General features: G+C 39.6%; 1 protein-coding gene across 1 annotated transcript; it reads right to left on the reverse strand.

Annotated features, from left to right (window-relative positions):
* Positions 1 to 13,459: 13,459 nt before the first annotated feature.
* Positions 13,460 to 13,989, reverse strand: LOC465479 (large ribosomal subunit protein eL28-like). Its single transcript, XM_054676997.2, has one exon. It carries the CDS (start codon positions 13,947 to 13,949, stop codon positions 13,536 to 13,538), a length of 414 nt encoding a protein of 137 aa, XP_054532972.1. The 5' UTR covers positions 13,950 to 13,989; the 3' UTR covers positions 13,460 to 13,535.
* Between the last annotated feature and the right edge of the window lie 3,639 nt (positions 13,990 to 17,628).

Raw genomic sequence — 17,628 nt, forward strand, 5'->3', positions numbered from 1 at the left:
GAATGTGTATATGAAAGCTAGAGACATGGGTCATTACTTTTCCCAATCGCCTTTCTCCCAACTCTTTTTCTTGGAAGAGTCAAGGTTGTTACAGGCACACAGAAATACACTGGAGGAACTCAGAACTGACCCTACCTACTAGACACTTAGTCTTACAGTGATCTTCCCCTTTTCTCTCTTTTCCTTTTCATTTATAATAGAAACAAAAGTTATAGATATTTAAAACACGTATGCTTTCCCCAAAACATTAAGGCACAAAAGGCATTCATTTTATGCAAATTGATCATAATCATAGCCATGAAGCAAACATATCTCATGATGGTTTTGATCTCTAATGTTTTCTCTTGCAAATAATAGGTCTCTTAATCACGTTAAAGACCTTTGGTCCTATAGCACATGTCATTTTAAAAAAATGCATCCACAAGAGATTTGACACAAGGCACTCTTGATTGTATCTGTTTTTTTATAAGAAACAAAAATAACAAGGTCTAAATTGCAAATATACTTGATTTCATCTTACTGGTACCTTTAAGAAGAATCAGAGTTGTGTTTAGAAAAGGTGTTGAGGTGTGAAAGCTGTAGATAATTGGACTCTCAAAATATGAAATAAACGATAAAGTGTGGATAAGTTAAATTTGGAAAAGTGATTTTTGTTGGACTTCATTTTGTCTAGACTTTCTCATTTCCCATTACGTAATTTGTGATGTGACACTAAACATTCTTGCACACATAAGAAACTGGCCATCAGAGAAATGCAAATCAAAACCACAATGAGATACCATCTCACACCAGTTAGAATGGCAATCATTACAAAGTCAGGAAACAACAGGTGCTGGAGAGGATGTGGAGAAATAGGAACACTTTTACACTGTTGGTGGGACTGTAAACTAGTTCAACCATTGTGGAAGTCAGTGTGGCGATTCCTCAGGGATCTAGAACTAGAAATACCATTTGACCCAGCCATCCCATCACTGGGTATATACCCAAAGGATTATAAATCATGCTGCTATAAAGACACATGCACACGTATGTTTATTGTGGCACTGTTCACAATAGCAAAGACTTGGAACCAACCCAAATGTCCAACAACGATAGACTGGATTAAGAAAATGTGGCACATATACACCATGGAATACTATGCAGCCATAAAAAAGGATGAGTTCATGTCCTTTGTAGGGACATGGATGAAGCTGGAAACCATCATTCTCAGCAAACTATCGCAAGGACAAAAAACCAAACGCTGCATGTTCTCACTCATAGGTGGGAATTGAACAATGAGAACACATGGACACAGGAAGGGGAACATCACACTCTGGGGACTGTTGTGGGGTGGGGGGAGGGGGGAGGGATAGCATTAGGAGATATATCTAATGCTAAATGACGGGTTAATGGGTGCAGCACACCAACATGGCACATGTATACATATGTAACTAACCTGCACATTGTGCACATGTACCCTAAAACTTAAAGTATAATAATAATAAAATTTAAAAAAAAAGAGTTTAAGATCCCTCTTACACAATAATATTATTCTGTATTTGAAGACCGCTATTTAAAGAACATTTTCATTGTGAGGCTATTTTTAGTCCTGCACACTTAATAGTGGAGATAATGATAATATTTTTTTTTGGAATGATGAGGCGAATGATGAGATATTTTTACCCCCTGATGCATCATTTACCTAGCTCAACAAATGTGTGGAGTTATTGGATTTTGTTATTTATATGGGTGTGTAGAAGGGAAATCTTCTTGCTTTCTGCCAGTTTTAGGGGAGCATTTTAATCTGATAATGTCTCTGTGAAGAGCCAAATAGTTATTTATCAGTTCTATCTCATACTTAAGTCACTTGACCTCCTAGTCAATATTATGAGAGTTGTGTATGAACTTCGTTCTCCAAAAACTTCAGAAGTCAATGGAATTTGATGAAAAATAAGGGAATGAATGAGGAGGAAACTACTTCAAGAACAAGAATCAACAGGATTTTTTAGGGGGCCTGTTCACCTTTATAACACCCCACATTTCCAAATGACAACACTTTTTCTAGTGATTAATTAGGATTCCAGCAGAGTTTTCATAAATTTGGAATCTAGTTAAAAGGGAACTCATTAAATTGATAAATTCAAACTAGTTTTCCTAGGTTATGTTCCTTTGAAAGTGCTCAGTGAATGAAGCAATGCTCTATACACACAGTAGAACTACGGATATATATGTATCTATGGCTATATAGATATATAAGATTCTCATAGATGACATCATTGTCATATATATTACATATACCTACATATGCGTATGTGGGTGGAGAGATAGATCTTGAAATTGAATTCAACTACTCTAATAATTCAGTTTTATTGTCTTTTATTTCTTATTTTTCTTGTTTTCTCTTGTCTTCTTTAATCTCTTTTTAATGCTAGCAATTAAAGATTTGAGAGGCTCAAAGTCCTAAAATGACATAATATTTAAATGTAAGCATATTTTGGAAATTCTAAGATAGCTGTAGAACTTATTTTTTACATAATCCTGAGAAACAACTATGGATTTTTTTTATCACAACAGTTGAATTACACCAAGTCATTGTTTCATTGGGAATGGAAATAATACTGACAGATTCACTTCACTCTTTGGCCTTATAAATAACAATCTGAGCTTCTCACCTCAGGTTCTACCTGGTTTCATAAGTATAAATGTAGACTGTAACGTAAACTTATCCCTCTATTCTTCAGTCAAAACTCGGGAGCATGAAAAGCTCACAAGACATCTTTCTTAAATTCATATAGCCATATGTATTTATAGTTGTTATATATATATATATATCCCCTAGATAGAGTGTTATTGATTTTTTAACATATTCTGTTCATCTTTAGGTATGGAGGAAAGTTTTCAGTCCACAGCAGCTTTGCATTTGACAGATTTTCAAGTAACCATTATCTTAGCGAAATGCATCCAATTAAATTCAGCCTTTTTTTGTTGATTTTAGAAACCAAGGGTTTTCTTTATTTTCCATATTTATGAGGAGGGAAAGGGGTATGAGAAAGCTACTGAAATTCTGTCTAAATGGGAAGGGCTAAAGATATGCTCGAGGTTTGCTTTGTTTGGCTTTGTTTCTTTGAAATGTACACAGGGCAAGTTGAGCCATGAAGTAAAAACTTCTGAAACCTGAGGTTGATAAGCATTCCCAAATTACATCCCTTTGTGAGATGCTAAGATGAAAGGTGTTTCAATGAATCACCTGCTTGTTTAGGTGTGACATAGGGCCACATCACAGGGGCATCATTTTTTGTTTGTTTATTTGTTTGAGACAGGTTCCCACTCTGTTGCCCAGGCTGGAGTGCAGTGGCGCCATCATAGCTCACAGCAACCTTGAACTCCTGGGCTCAAGCCATCCTCCCAAGGATGGCAACCTAGGACTGAGCAGTTGTGTTTATTGCTTAAATCATGGAGCAAGGCCCTTAGAAGACATTGTATTGTGAAAATGCATGAAGATGCTCAGAGTACATCCATGAAGTGGTCTTGTTTGTTTTACATGTGATTATTAGCATTCCAAACTCTGAGGACAAAGTATTCTTATAAAGCAGCGTCGTTTATTAAAACATTTAAAAGACAGGCAAACGATGGGAAAATCCTCTAAGTCATATATACTATACTTAGCCCCTAGGTGCTGTGATGGAAGACATATAGGTACTGGTTCAATGTTTATATTAAGAGCTTTATAATATAATGTGAAAAAATGAGTGTACTCAGATAAAGAAGATAACTGTGCATTCAAGAAATTTGTATCATCCTTTTTTCTATGTTTTCTTCCCCCAGGTATTAATAAAAGCTTAGGTGAATTTTTAGAATATAGATTTTTTCCCATTGTTACTGTCATCTTTATTTAGCAGTGATATTTCAAACTATTTTAAGATCTTTAGTATACGTATGGGAGATATGAAGGAACAAATAACAATGGTATTTTGTCTGTTTCTTCTCTGAGAAATTCAACAGGTTGCTAGTGAAAGGGCTGTTTAGTTGCAATAACATTTTACTATGGAACGTTATCAGTTTATACCATGTGAGGTGTTCATTTCTGTCACAGTGAGAGAACATGCATCCTTGCTGTGTTCTCAATTTAACTTAAATCTCATGATTTCCTGTTTTGAACAAACATCTACTTAATTCCTGGCTCCTACTCCCCACCCACTGGCAGCCGCTGTGCAGCTGCCGTGATTACTAATCCAACTGGCGATGGTCAGGGGAAGGTATTAAGTGAAATTTTGACTTATGAAGGGCTAAACTACTTACAGTGCAATAGCATTTCCCCATAATGCATAAAACACGTAGAGAAATAAATAAATAAATAAATAAATAAAGTCAGAGAACAAGATCACTCTTTATCCAAATAACACAGGTTGGTTTTATTGCTTTAAAGCATAGGCACAAAAATCAGCCTTTGGGGGAAGACGTGGATTTCAACTTACTATTGCCAAACAGGTTGATATAAGAGATCGTGTGGTATGCAGCTATGTATAGATGTGTGCCTGAGATGTGTAGGAATCTCGAGAACTTTTTGGATGTTTCTTCCTGTGATGTTGGAAAGACTTGGTAGAATTACATAACAATTCAGTATGAGTCCTTAGCACGATCCTTTTGTCTTTTTTCCTTTTTTTTTTTTTTTTTAATACATGACCAAACTGATGGAAACAAAGGTAGCAGGCTGATGCTGTAAGGACACGGTGTAGGAATGTCTTATGCTAGTTAGTCCATCACATGCTAGTTCTGTTTATTTATTTATTTATTTTTCCTGAGATGGAGTCTCACTCTGTTACCCAGGCTGGAGTGCAGTGGTGCAATCTCCGCACACTGCAGCCTCCACCTCCTAGGTTCAAGTGATTATCCTGCCTCAGCCTCCTGAGTAGCTGGAGCTACAGGCACCCGTCACCATGCCTGGTTAATTTTTGTATTTTTTTAAAGTAGAGATGGAGTTTCACCATGTTTGCCAGACTGGTCTTGAACTCCTGACCTCAAGTGATCTGCCTGCCTTGGCCTCCCAAGGTGCTGAGATTACAGGTGTGAGCCACCACACATGCTGGTTCTTAAGAACAAGTGAGAAGATTCTGTATTGTGAAGTCAGCCCATTGCATTAAACTTATTGTTTATATTTGATTCAAAATCTGCTTATGACAAATTCGATGTCATTTTTGTGTTGCAATCTGGTGTCTGTAGGCCTTTGCCTTGCAGTTTCATGTGAAATAACATTTTTTAAAATGGTTTGTACCTATGTAGAGCTTATTCTAAACTCAGAGTGTGGATTGGTGTCTTGGATGGGAGCTGCTGTGTGTTTTCCTTCCTGTGCCACCCTTCCTCCTCCAGACACTTCCATGTGGCTGGCTGCGGCTAACATCAGCCATCACTTATACATAGGGTGAGAAGACTCAGGATTTGGTATCTTTACCACTTGATCTCACTTGCTCCCCTTTCTTCTTGGTGCATGGAATTTACTTCCTCTGTAGGCAAGTCAAGCCTCCTCCTTTTCAGTCTTCAGGCAGTCTGAGACCTTTCTTGCCTTGCAATCTCAGAATTGCAGCATTTTATTTTCTCAGAATTCCTCTGAAAGTGCTGCTGAACTTGAAAAACAGTATCTAGAACTTTGTATTTTCAAGACTTCGTTTGGCTGTTTGCCTAGAATTGAGTCCACCTACTAATGTTTGCTCAGGTAACTAAGTCATCCACACATCCTGTGCTTATCTTTAAGCTGACAATCCTAAAATGAGAGCCACATCCTCACTGTAATGCACGAGATGAGAGCCAAGGTTACATACAGAGCCTGAGAATTCAAAGTTTAAAAGGCTTACTTAGGGTGTCTCAGTAAAGGACACCTACTTATTCCTGCACAAACAATCGTGGGTAAAGAAAGAGATGGAACACCTTTTGAAATCCATATGGGTAGCAAACCATTTTTTTATTAAAAAAAGTTATTTTAAGCTAAATGTGACCCTAACACACAGTGCCCCCCAAACACACACACACACACACACACACACACACACACACACACACGCTTTATTATGTGACATAAAAAGTGCATTATTAAATTAAGCAATAATTAAGAAATTATTTGACAATTATAAACAACGAATAACCTCTAAAATGTTTGCTAAAGTTGCAATGTTTAAAATGTATGCCAATAACTAGCTTTTGCATAGTTAACATTAGAAAAGCTTATGCTGAAGGAATTGTTCTTTCTGAAGTAATTTGATTAATAAAGATTGCTGCTCTCTTGCACAAGATTCTTGCACAAGTTGGGAGAAAATTCTGCTGAGAAGGGAGAAGTCACATGGTGGTCTGGTGGGGAGGGCAGGACTAACAGCCCAGAAGTTCCAGAGCTTGTGCAAGGCTCCAGGGCCAGTAAATGTGACTGACAAGATGAAGGTTGAGCTGTCTTGTTTCCGTGCCTGAACCCTTTCCCCTGAATTTCCCAGTCTCAAGAGGCTATGATTCTGCTTTTGGTCCTGTGTGTAAATCACTCCAGTTCTCCACCCATGTCTGTTCGAGGGTACGGACATCCCTCTTAGCATGGAAATGTGATTGAAGCCCAATTACAGCCATGAATCATTCCCAAATCTGCAGGACATCTCAGTTTAGCTGGGGCTCTTTAGAAAAATTGCAATTCCAAAGCTCCACCCTTAGGGTGATGCAGACCTGTCACTGAGCAGAATCACAAATCAGAATGGGAACAGGGACCAGTGTCTGTGTTTGGAAGCCAACTGTGGTTTAACTCATCCTACTTCTCAGTGACCTCTTCCATTCACATAGGTTGCTATCTCTTATCTGATCACCCTCCATAATCAATACATTGGCTGAAATGATGGGAAAAATATTCCAGCTCTGCAGTCATTTTGTTTATTAGAATGTTGTGCTTGGGCAGCAATTCCATCCCCTGGGAAAGACTGAGGAAGGTCCCCAGTAGCAGGAGGTAGCATGATATGATACAAGACCCTGGGCTTTGGGTTCAGAGGCAAGTTCGATCCTGACTGTGTGTTCCTCTGCAAGGCAATTAACTTCCTACGTTTAAAAAATTCTACAAACTCATACAAATACACTTACCTAGTGCATTGCTATGAAGACAAAATATTATTTACAGTACCTGCTCAATAAATATAAGGGTCTTAGGAAACTCCTTCAGAGGGGGAGAAGGCAGAGGAAACCCTCTACTCTTGAACTACTCCTCTTTTTCTTGAGACAGGGTCTCACTATATTTCCCAGGCCAGAGTGCAGTGGTGCCATCATGGCTCACTGCAGCCTCGACCTCCTGGGCTCAAGCAATCTTCCCACCTCAGCCTCCCTAGCAGCTGGAACTAGGAGTGTGTGCTGCTATGCCAGGCTATTTTTTTTGTTTTGGTTTTGGTTTTGGTTTTTTTTGTACAGACAGGATCTCACTATGTTGCACAGGCCGGTCTTGACCTCCTGGCCTTAAGTAATCCTCCCACCTCAGCCTCCCGAAGTGCTGGGATTACAGGTGTGAGCCACTGTGCCCAGCCTTGAACTACTCTTATGTTCATGTCAAAAACCTTACCTGACCTTTACATCCACAAATCTGTCCTGCAAGATGTATGTGTATATGCACACACACACATCAAGAGTTGAGGATCATTTATATATTCACATATTTTTTTACTCATATAGAACTATGGATAAAGAGTTTGAACCAACATAAAAAGCTCTTTTATTTTAAAAATGAGATTAATGAAACATCCTGATAATTATTGTTTTCTAGTCTTTTGATGGTAGCTCATATAATTTTGAATGACAAATATGTTCTCTCTTTATTTGTTTTATATGTATACATGGTTTCTGTGCCTTAGTAAAAATGCCAACCAAGTTTATTTTTTTCCTTCTTTGAAGAATTTTTGCAGAGCTATGAAGGAAATATAGAAAATAAAAGATAAGCTACTACATGGAATAAAATTCATAAAAAGCCCTTCCCTAGTATTTCTCCAAGTAGCATCAGCTGCATATTTCTGCAGAGTGCTAAGTTGATATTTTTGATAATTCAAGGATTCGAGCCACCATCCAGTTTCATTATGCAGATGTAGGATAGTTTAACTGCTCAAGTAGGTCATAAAATACACCATTTATAAAGCACTTAGGTACACTGTACCATGCAAAGGATAACATGCTAAAACAAAAGCCTTTTTTAAGGAGTTTGATATTAAAAGCATCACAATGCAATTATTCATCCTCAAAGGTCTGTGTTGCAGAATTCATGGCTTAGATTAGAGAATATCAAGGGGCAGCACTCCGAAGTGTGGCAAATTGGGGGAACTTCTCCTAGCATATTGCACCTCATGATAACTGAAACCAAGTGCAGGGCTGGCTATTTGCTATTCTATGTAGCAGTTAGACAAAGCTAATTAGCAATATTGTGCTTAGTAAATATGTTTCAACATACATTAACCGATTATCCATCAGTGAAATATTGCACAATTAATTTTATAATATAACTGTCAACTGCAGAGATGATGGGCATGATTCGGAGCAAGAGCCTACCAGAGGCTGTTTCTCAGCCTTGGTACTGTTGACATTTGGGGCCAGATGATGCTCCGTGGGGCTGTCCTATGCATTGCAGGCTGTTTTGCAACGTCCCTAGCCTCTATATTCTGAATGCCAGTAACTCCCCCACTCTCTGTCCCACCCACGTTGCAACAACTCAGAATGTCTCCAGACATTGCCACACGTCCACTGCGGAACAAAATTGCCCTGGTTAGAGTTACTGTAATTCTCAAATTGCCGATTTTTACATTAGTATTTTAAAGCACCCCAGGTCATTGGAATTTGCAGCCTAGCTTGACAATCAGTGGGCTATTCTTTTGCAACTTAAAGTCAGACCTACCAACCCGGAACATCAGCACCATCTGAGAGCTTGTCAGAAATGCAGATTCCCAGACCTACAGACCCAGAGTCTGCATTTTACCAAGACCCCCAGGGGATTTCTCTGCACATGGACTTTTAGAAGCCATTCTCTGACTTGTACAGCCTCCTCTTCTCAGAGAAGTCTCCATAATTCCCAGGTCCTGTTGAGCAGACAGTCCAAGCAAGCAGATACAATGGTTGCACCTCGTCACCCTCACAACCTCACAGCAGACTGGATTGGGGAAGATGCCTGACACGGTGGATGCAGTGGGTGGATGCAGCATCTATCAGTTACCAGGTAAAGAACTAATTAGATTCTCTCTAGAGAGTTTTTGTTACTGACAAGGGCTCTAGAGACTGTGTTGGTTTTTGTTGGGAGACAACGAGATTGTGTTGGTTCTTGCTGGAACACAACAAGAAGTAAATACTTGGGGCAAAGCTGAATGACCTGAATGGCAGATATTGACGGAGGAACCTCTCCTGCTCAGGTCTTGGCTATCTCTGCTCTCATCTTTTTTCCTTTGGTTGTTTCCTCTCCCTGGTTCAGAGATTTTCCTTTGCCTCCAGGTTGCCCTTGGTGCCCAGCTGTGGGCGTGCAGTGCATCAGCTATTCTTGGGTTGGCCTTTTCCTGGCAAGAAATTATACCTGTGACAAAAATGAAAATGTGTTTTACTTTAATAAAGTTGGAGGATGGGGAGGTAAAATAATGGTACCATACTGTATCATTAAGTTTATAATGCAAATTCTATAATTGCACATTGTCTAGTGGTTGAACTCTTATGAAGAGCCATTTGATGTTTAAAGAGGCATAAAAATAAATACCTACTTTGCTGTCTAATATTGTTGTAAAAGATACATATTGGGAAATAATCCAAAATAAAGAAAAGGAGAATTAAAAACAACTTGAGTGTTAGTAAGTAAATGAGTAAAAAACTTATATTTTGTCAACTGATAGAAATATCATACAGCCATTAAAATGATAATCCCTAAATTTGTATAACAACATTGAAACTGTTTGTGTCAATTCAGCGACAAAGGCAAAAACAAAATTTTATCCATGGCAGGCAAGATTGGAGCTGTAAAACGTGTGGATGCATAAGGAGAAGATTGGAATGAAACACAAAGAGTAAAATGTGTTGATTTAACATGAGATGGTGCACATTTTTAGATTTTTGCTTTCATAAAGTTAGATGATTGGTAAAGATGTGCATGTGTTTCTGTCACCTCTATCATGTCTATCACCTCTTGTCATGTCTCTTGAAGTGTAGTGCTTCTTAAACTTTCCCTCTATGTAGGTTGAAAAATCCAGGAGACCATAGATACACTTTAATGTTAAATGAGCACGAGATGGCACGATTTTTAGTTGCTATCTTCTTAGCTAGTTATTTTTCATTCCACTGTAACAGAGATGTTTTCAGGTATACCTAAGTGCAAGAATGATAACTACTTTGTCTATAAAATTTGAAGTGTACTTGTCTATAAAATTTTAAGCTTTATTTATTTTAATTAAGAAAAGGGCAGCTATGAGGAGCTTGGCTGGGGCTGCATTCAGAACCTTGCTGCAGTTATTGTGAACTGTTGTGGACGCTTACATGAACTCTGTAAGTCTTGCTTTGTTGTCCATAAAATGGGGATGGCCACAATAGAACTGGCGCCAAGGTATTTGTTAAAATTAAAGGGGCCATTTAAATAAAAAGCACAGTGTAATGCCTGGCAAATTATTACTATGGAAAGCATATTAATTGTCTTTGTTGTTTCTATCTTATGTCAAACAGTAGATCTGTGTAAGGCAGATAATTATATGGTCAATGACTTACATTTTACTATATTTTCAATCTTAATATTTTATTATGATCTATAATCATTCCTATTTGACTATCACTTATTTTTATTAAGCATCAATGCATTCCTAATAAACTTCAATATTATCAAGATGATTTAATGGAAATCATGGAAGACTGTTCGTTTATACTTAAATTAGTGTCTACAAGGCACACAGACAAAACTATTAGTTAAGAAGGCCTGATTGAAAAGTACAACCCATTTTTTATTACTTTTGACTATAATACTTTTTTCTTAATTTTTCTATTATGACATTTATATGACCTAACCTATTGAAATTACTTCCTGACACCAGCAATTCACATCTTTCATAACTTTTGGATGCTATTGTTTCTCCCCCTGAAGTGTGCTACTGTCAAGATGAAGCCACTACAGTAGTATTCAATATGATGGCACATTCTTATCTCTGGTCAAATAGAATTTTACAATCTGTACTCTGGCAGTAACTGCACCATCTCAATCTAAATCTATTTGGGTTATTCTTAATATATTCTCAGTAAAAAGAATAAGATCGTTATGTATTTTCCTTCAAATAATTAACTTTAAGCAAAGCTTTCACCAAAGAGGATTTCATTAGATAACAGTGTTAACTCTGCTTACTATTAGAACGCATCCCTGAGCTTATAATTGAAGCCATCAAGGAAACAATGTTCAGCTAACTGAAATTTTATGTAGTAACACCCAGTGGAAGTGCCATCACATTCATTAATGAAAACATCTTGTGCTACTTCTTGGGCAACAGCTCCCATTGAGTCTGTCTTGCTTCACTGTGTCTTGAAGGGAAGTGTTATCTACTGTTTGCTTCAGACCATCTTTTCAAGGATGTTTGTGTAGCAAACAGTTTTGGAAAGATAGGCTATACTATCTTCTTCCAGAGCAAAGGGCCAGAATGTCCACCACTGCATTAGTCTGTTCTTGCACTGCTATAAAGAAATACCTGAGACTGGGTAATTTATAAAGAAAAGAGGTTTAATTGGCTCACAGTTCTTCAGGCTGTACAAGAAGCATGGTGTTGACCACCTGCTCTGCTTCTGGAGAGGCGTCAGGAAGCTTACGATCATGGCAGAAGGCAGAGGGCATTCAGGCATGTCTTACATGGCCAGAGCAGGAGGAAGAGAGAGGGGGGAAGTGCTACACACATTTAAACGACCAGATCTCGTAAGAACTCTATCACAGGAACAGCACTATAGGGATGGTGCTAAAGCATTAGAAATTGCCCCTGTGATCCAATCACTCCCTCGAGGCTCCTCCTCTAACACTGGGGATTACATTTCAACATGAGATTTGGGCAGGGACACAGATCCAAACCCTATCCACTAGGATCCTTAAGCATGGGATGCCTCTTCTGTAACATATCCACTGTATCTGTAGGAGTCCATTTCAGCCTATCTGCTTCAGACCGGTGGGACCTCGATGCAAACAGAGCTAATGAAAATGTGATGCTTCTGCTTCTTTTTGTGCCATGAATAATAATCTGTTCTTTATCTCTGACCCAGGAGTCTCATGTCTTTGGCTAACCCCTGTAACATTGTGGCAGGCTAACTAGTAAGCTTGCATGTAGAGTAAAATCTCAGGCCCTTCACAGTTCTTGATGTGTGTAGGTGTGAGCATCCTTAGGCATAAGTTGCTAGGATGGCTCTTGTGAGGAAAAAAAATCCATAGAATTTAAATTTAGAATGGTTTCTTGTCAGAATAGTGTTTGTGCTCTTTTTGCAAAGATTTTCAAATCCACTCAATCCATGTAGTTTTACACTAGCTGGAATTTTAGTTCTAACCATTGAGAATTATTTTTTGGGTTCTGTCTTAGTCCGTTTTGTGTTGCTATAACTAAGTACTGAGAATGGGTAATTAATAAAGAGCAGAAATGTATTTTCTCACAGTTCTGGAAGCTGGGAAGTCCCAGGTCAAGGCACCAGCAGGTTCAGTTGTCTGGTGAGGGCTGCATCTTCCAGAAGGGAGGATCACTGTGTTTTCACATGGCAAAAGGCAGAAGGGCAATTGAGCTGAATGCTACCTGCAGCTTCTTATATGAGGGCCTTAATCGCATTCATGAGGGAGGATCCCTCAAGGCACAGCCACCTTTTAAAAGCCCTACTATCTACATTGGTAGTGTCGCATTGGTTACACCTGAATTTTGGAGGAAACACATTCCAACCATAGCAAATTCCCTGCAAAAAGTTATGTGTGTATGTGTGTGTAGGGGTGTGTGTGTATATGTGTATATGCATATATTTGTGTATATATATATACACACTCTTATATATAATTTTTATATTTTATATCTTATAAAATATAAGGATCCATTTTATTTTCTTCTGGATGCTAACAGAAACATTCTTAATCCTGGCTGCACATTAGCCTGGGAGAGGAGGACTTCTGAACAATCCCGTGGCACCAGGCGTGGTGACTCATGCCTGTAATCCCAGCACTTTGGGAGGCCGAGGCAGGCAGATCACAAGGTCAAGAGATAGAGACCATCCTGGGCAACACGGTGAAACCCCGTCTCTACTAAAAATAGAAAAATTAGCTGGGCGTGGTCACGTGCGCCTGTAGTCCCAGCTGCTCAGGAGGCTGAGGCAGGAGGATCACTTGAACCCGGGAGACGGAGATTGCAGTGAGCTGTGATTGCACCACTGCACTCCAGCCTGGGCGACAAGAGCAAAACTCCATCTCAGAAAAAAAATCGGTAGACCAACCCACCAAAATCTCTTATTAAATCCCATAAGACCATTTTATTTTTTTTTTTTATTTATTTATTTTTTTGGTGAGAAAGCCAGCTGACTTTATTGCTCTGGGGGCAGGGGGCTCAGGAGCTCTTGGTGGGGCGGGTCCGCTTCCTCTTCACCATCACAGGCTTCTGGCTGCGCAGGATGGCTCTGGCCCTGCGGATGGCTGCCATGCGCAGGTCGGGGCGGTACTTGTTCTTGCGGATCATGTGTCTGATGCTGCTGAGCGTGGCGCGAGCATTCTTGTTGATGGTGGTCCGCACATAGGAGGTGGCAGGCTTCCGCTGGCCGGATCTCCGCTTAATGACCACCACGACACCTTTGCCGTCGGCTGCCGGCTCCACGCCCACAGTCTTGCGGTGAATCAGTCCGTTGTAGCGGAAGGAATTGCGGGCCTTCAAGTTATTGGGCTCAGTGCTGTAGGTCTGCTTATTCCTCTTGATCAGGAAACTGGAGCAGTTCCGCACGACCATCCATTGCAGATGCGCAGACATGGCGGCGGCTCCTTTCGCAGCTGCGACCTGAAACGGAAAGAGCAAGACCATTTTAAATATGTTGCCAAATTTAAGAACCATTGGCACAAATTCACAAAATGTGACAGTTTTCCTTCTTGTCATGTCTCTTGAAGTGTAGTGCTTGTTAAACTTTTAGATGTGGCCAAATCACTTGGGGATCTTGTAAAAGTTCAGGTTCTCATCTGGTGGGTCTGCAATGGGTACCCAATAATCTGCATTTGTAACAAGCTCTCAGGTGAGGCCACGGCTTCTGATTCAAGGTCTGAATTTTGAATAGCAATGTCGTAGTTGTTATTTTCATAAAGCAAAAGCAAAACAATACAGAACAAAAGAAAATGTAACCCAAGCGTCAAGTGTTTCAGCTGTTGAGATGCAGTACATGCTCTTTGCTTTTTCCTTTTTTTTTTTTTTTTTTTTTTTTTTTGTGACAGAGTCTTGTTCTGTTGCCCAGGCTGGAGTGCAGAGGTGCATTCATTGCTCACTGCAGCCTCGACCTCCTGGACTCAGGAGATCCTCCCACCTCAGCTTCCTGAGTAGCTGGGACTATAGGGCACACCACCATGCCTGGCTAGTATTTTTGGTATTTGCTGTAGAGATGCACAGGTTGATCTCAAATTCCTAGACTCAAGTGACCCTCCCACCTTGGTCTCTGAAAATGCTGGGATTACAAGTGTGAGCCACTGCACCCTGCCATGGTACATGCTGTTAAAACAATCATTTTTTTGATAATACTAGTGATCTGAAAACTAAGGTATGGAAAAATAAAGAAATACTGCTGTCAGGAAATCAGCAAACTGTCTCTTTATAAAATACACTGATTTTTGCCACTGAAATCAGCATTTGCTACAGAATGAAGCCCATACAATTAGAATTTTTTAAGCATCTGAAGCCCCCCTGCCTGGCCTTGGCATTTATGTAGCTGAAAGGGAGCATTACTCTAAAAAATGCTTTCTTTCTGTAGCACATTTTTCATTAAGACCACGTTGTCACTTAACTCATATTGCTTAAGAATACCATCCTGGAGACAAAAACATTTCAAAGGAATTGTACCATGACATTCCTACCATGTGGGTCATTACAAATTGCCTTGCTGTGGTTTAAAAGCAGAATAATTGAAACAGAAGCACAAGTACAAGCTCTAGAAGTATCTTCCCAGTAGGGTTTTACCCTGCAGGGTACAAGCAATAAAAACATTGAGCACAGAGATGGAAATAGGCTGTGGCTCAAATCACACACACACACACACACACACACACACACCTCACATTCACACCTGTTTCCCTTTCTTGCTGGAGGTGAAAATTGGAATGCTATTATAAGCTTGTGCAGATGACTATAACTGAGAAATCAGGCACATCACAGGGAAATCATTGCACCTACAGCCTCATTCTTTTTCTGAAAGCTGGCAGGGCACATGCAATATAAAATGAAGGGTGAGACGGCATGTCTCCAGCAGGACAGAAAAGGTTATGGGGCACTGAGGAAGTATGGGAAATGCTCAGTTGCTCTCAGAAACAAACAATGAAATAAATAAAAATACTGGAAAGAGAGACAGAAGCATAGTTGTAGCCTTAGGTATGGGTATGCCAAAACACAGGGAGTAAATAATAAAATAAACATGTGAACATAAAGGCATCTATGTGTCCCCATGTGTGAGGTGTGACTCAAGATTGGACTATAGCAATGGCAGAGGATGTTTTGTTCAAAAGCTAGATAGATATGCTGTCAGATGGTAGTGTCAGACTATACACTCGGCCAGCATAAAAACTGCATAAATCTATGAACCTGTAATGGAAACCACAACACAATCGATCAGCATTGAAATACTTTGAGAGGAGGACAGTTTGGCATAATAGGAACCTACACTGCAGGTCAACATCCAGGGAGGATATTTGGAAAGTGTTTTCCAAACAGGTAATTACAAGACATCTTCACCACAATCATGAGCAATAGAAAGCTATTTCTTGTGACTAATGTAGCATAAGACAAATTCTATTTTGATGAAAATTTGACAAAAGACAATGAAATGAAGTAATATTACCTGAGCATATACATATATGTACCAGGGGTATTTAAATGTGCTGCTTCCTAATTTTTACAAAGCCTTATGGAAAGTCTTCATTTTATAGTTCGAGCAACGGAGACTCTGAGAGCTTAAATAATTTATAAGGTGCGTCCAGATGGACAAAGCTGGGAAACAACCTCAAGGTTGATTTTTTTTTCTTCTTTGAAGTATCAAGTGAATTTACCCATACACACCCACTGCTTGACTAGACTAAGATGTTCAAAGGAGAACTATCATTGGAAAAAGAAAAGAAAAAGAATAGCAAATGAAAGTTTTATAGCAAATGAAAGCAGCCATCCTCACTGAGAATCTACCTCTTTTCCGGAGCTATGTTTTATGATGAGAATTTGCCACTAATCCTCCAGACCATGGTGAGATTTAGGAATCACTGTTCTGAGTTTGTACATGAGGAAACTGAGGATAGGAGTGGACCAGGTGCTCTGGTCACACAGCTAGAAAATGGCCAAGCTCCCTCCTCTGCTGCCACCTAGAGAGGTTGTCCACTGCCTTCCTCCTCACTCTACTGTTTGAGCTCCATGAAACCATCTCTTTCCTGTTCACCTTGACCCTTTTCCTCCAGAGAACACACCTCACTCTAAGTAGTCAAGCATCCATAGGCCATGCCTCTGTGTTACTTCATCATCCATCCCCATCACCCCTCACCAGCTCTGCAGAGGAATTCAAATGTGTGTGTTTCGCCATGAGCAGCTACTGCTTTTCTTTTCTCTTTAGGTGCCCTCTCTCATTTTGCAAGAAAGAAAACAATTTAAGAAAGCAATTGTTAATTGCTTTGGGACCCTGCACTCATCCATCCTCTGGCAGATTTGGAGACTCAGTTGTAATAAGAGTGAGATGGCCAGGCTCTGCTTCTTTTTTTTTTTTTTTTTTTTGTCCAACGTCATGGTGCCGCTCATAGGTGTTATCAACAAGAAGGTAGATGTGATGCCTGTGGCAGATTGGAGTCTTTAAATCCTTTAGATGTCATCAAGTGGACTGCTTATCTGGCTAGGAGTCACAGAATTCAATGCACCATTCTCTGCTTGATGGACTCATAGAGGGTCCCTGCCTTTCTATCAGGCAGCTTTCTGCTTCATTTTTCTTTTTATCAGACTGTAATATCGGGCTGACTCTGAAAGTGGTCTATAATTCTGTTAGCGATCCTTCTGTGTTTCTATACAAAACATTCATGTCCAGAAGCCCCTGAATTGAGATATTGTGGCTGATCAGAATAGAAGAAGCCCTAGGGCCCTGAACATGGAGCAAATAATCTGCTCCCAAGCTTGGTCCTGAATCAAATCCTTTGACTTGAACTAACCTGCGATGCAAGCTTATTTGACTGTTGTCATCAGAAGGGTTTCTTCAGCAGGTGTGAGGAACAGCATGGAATATCATTCTACCCTACCAATTGGAGCAAATTGCTATCACATGACTCAGTTATTAAATATAAAAGAAAGGGGGAGAGAAGATAAAATTGGTTAGAAGGTTGAGAGTTGTTATTTCATGCAGTGACTCTCTTTGGACTCTTGCTAAGTAAAATATGAGTAACAAGTACAATATTTTTGTTTTCAATAATCTCCAGTTCTCTGAAGGCTG

The sequence above is a fragment of the Pan troglodytes genome, chromosome X (assembly GCF_028858775.2).
Source record: "Pan troglodytes isolate AG18354 chromosome X, NHGRI_mPanTro3-v2.0_pri, whole genome shotgun sequence".
Lineage (NCBI taxonomy): Eukaryota > Metazoa > Chordata > Mammalia > Primates > Hominidae > Pan > Pan troglodytes.

Coding starts and splice junctions, on each gene's coding strand:
- LOC465479 (XM_054676997.2), bottom strand. CDS start 13,949: ATGTCTGCGCATCTGCAATGGATGGTCGTGCGGAACTGCTCCAGTTTC.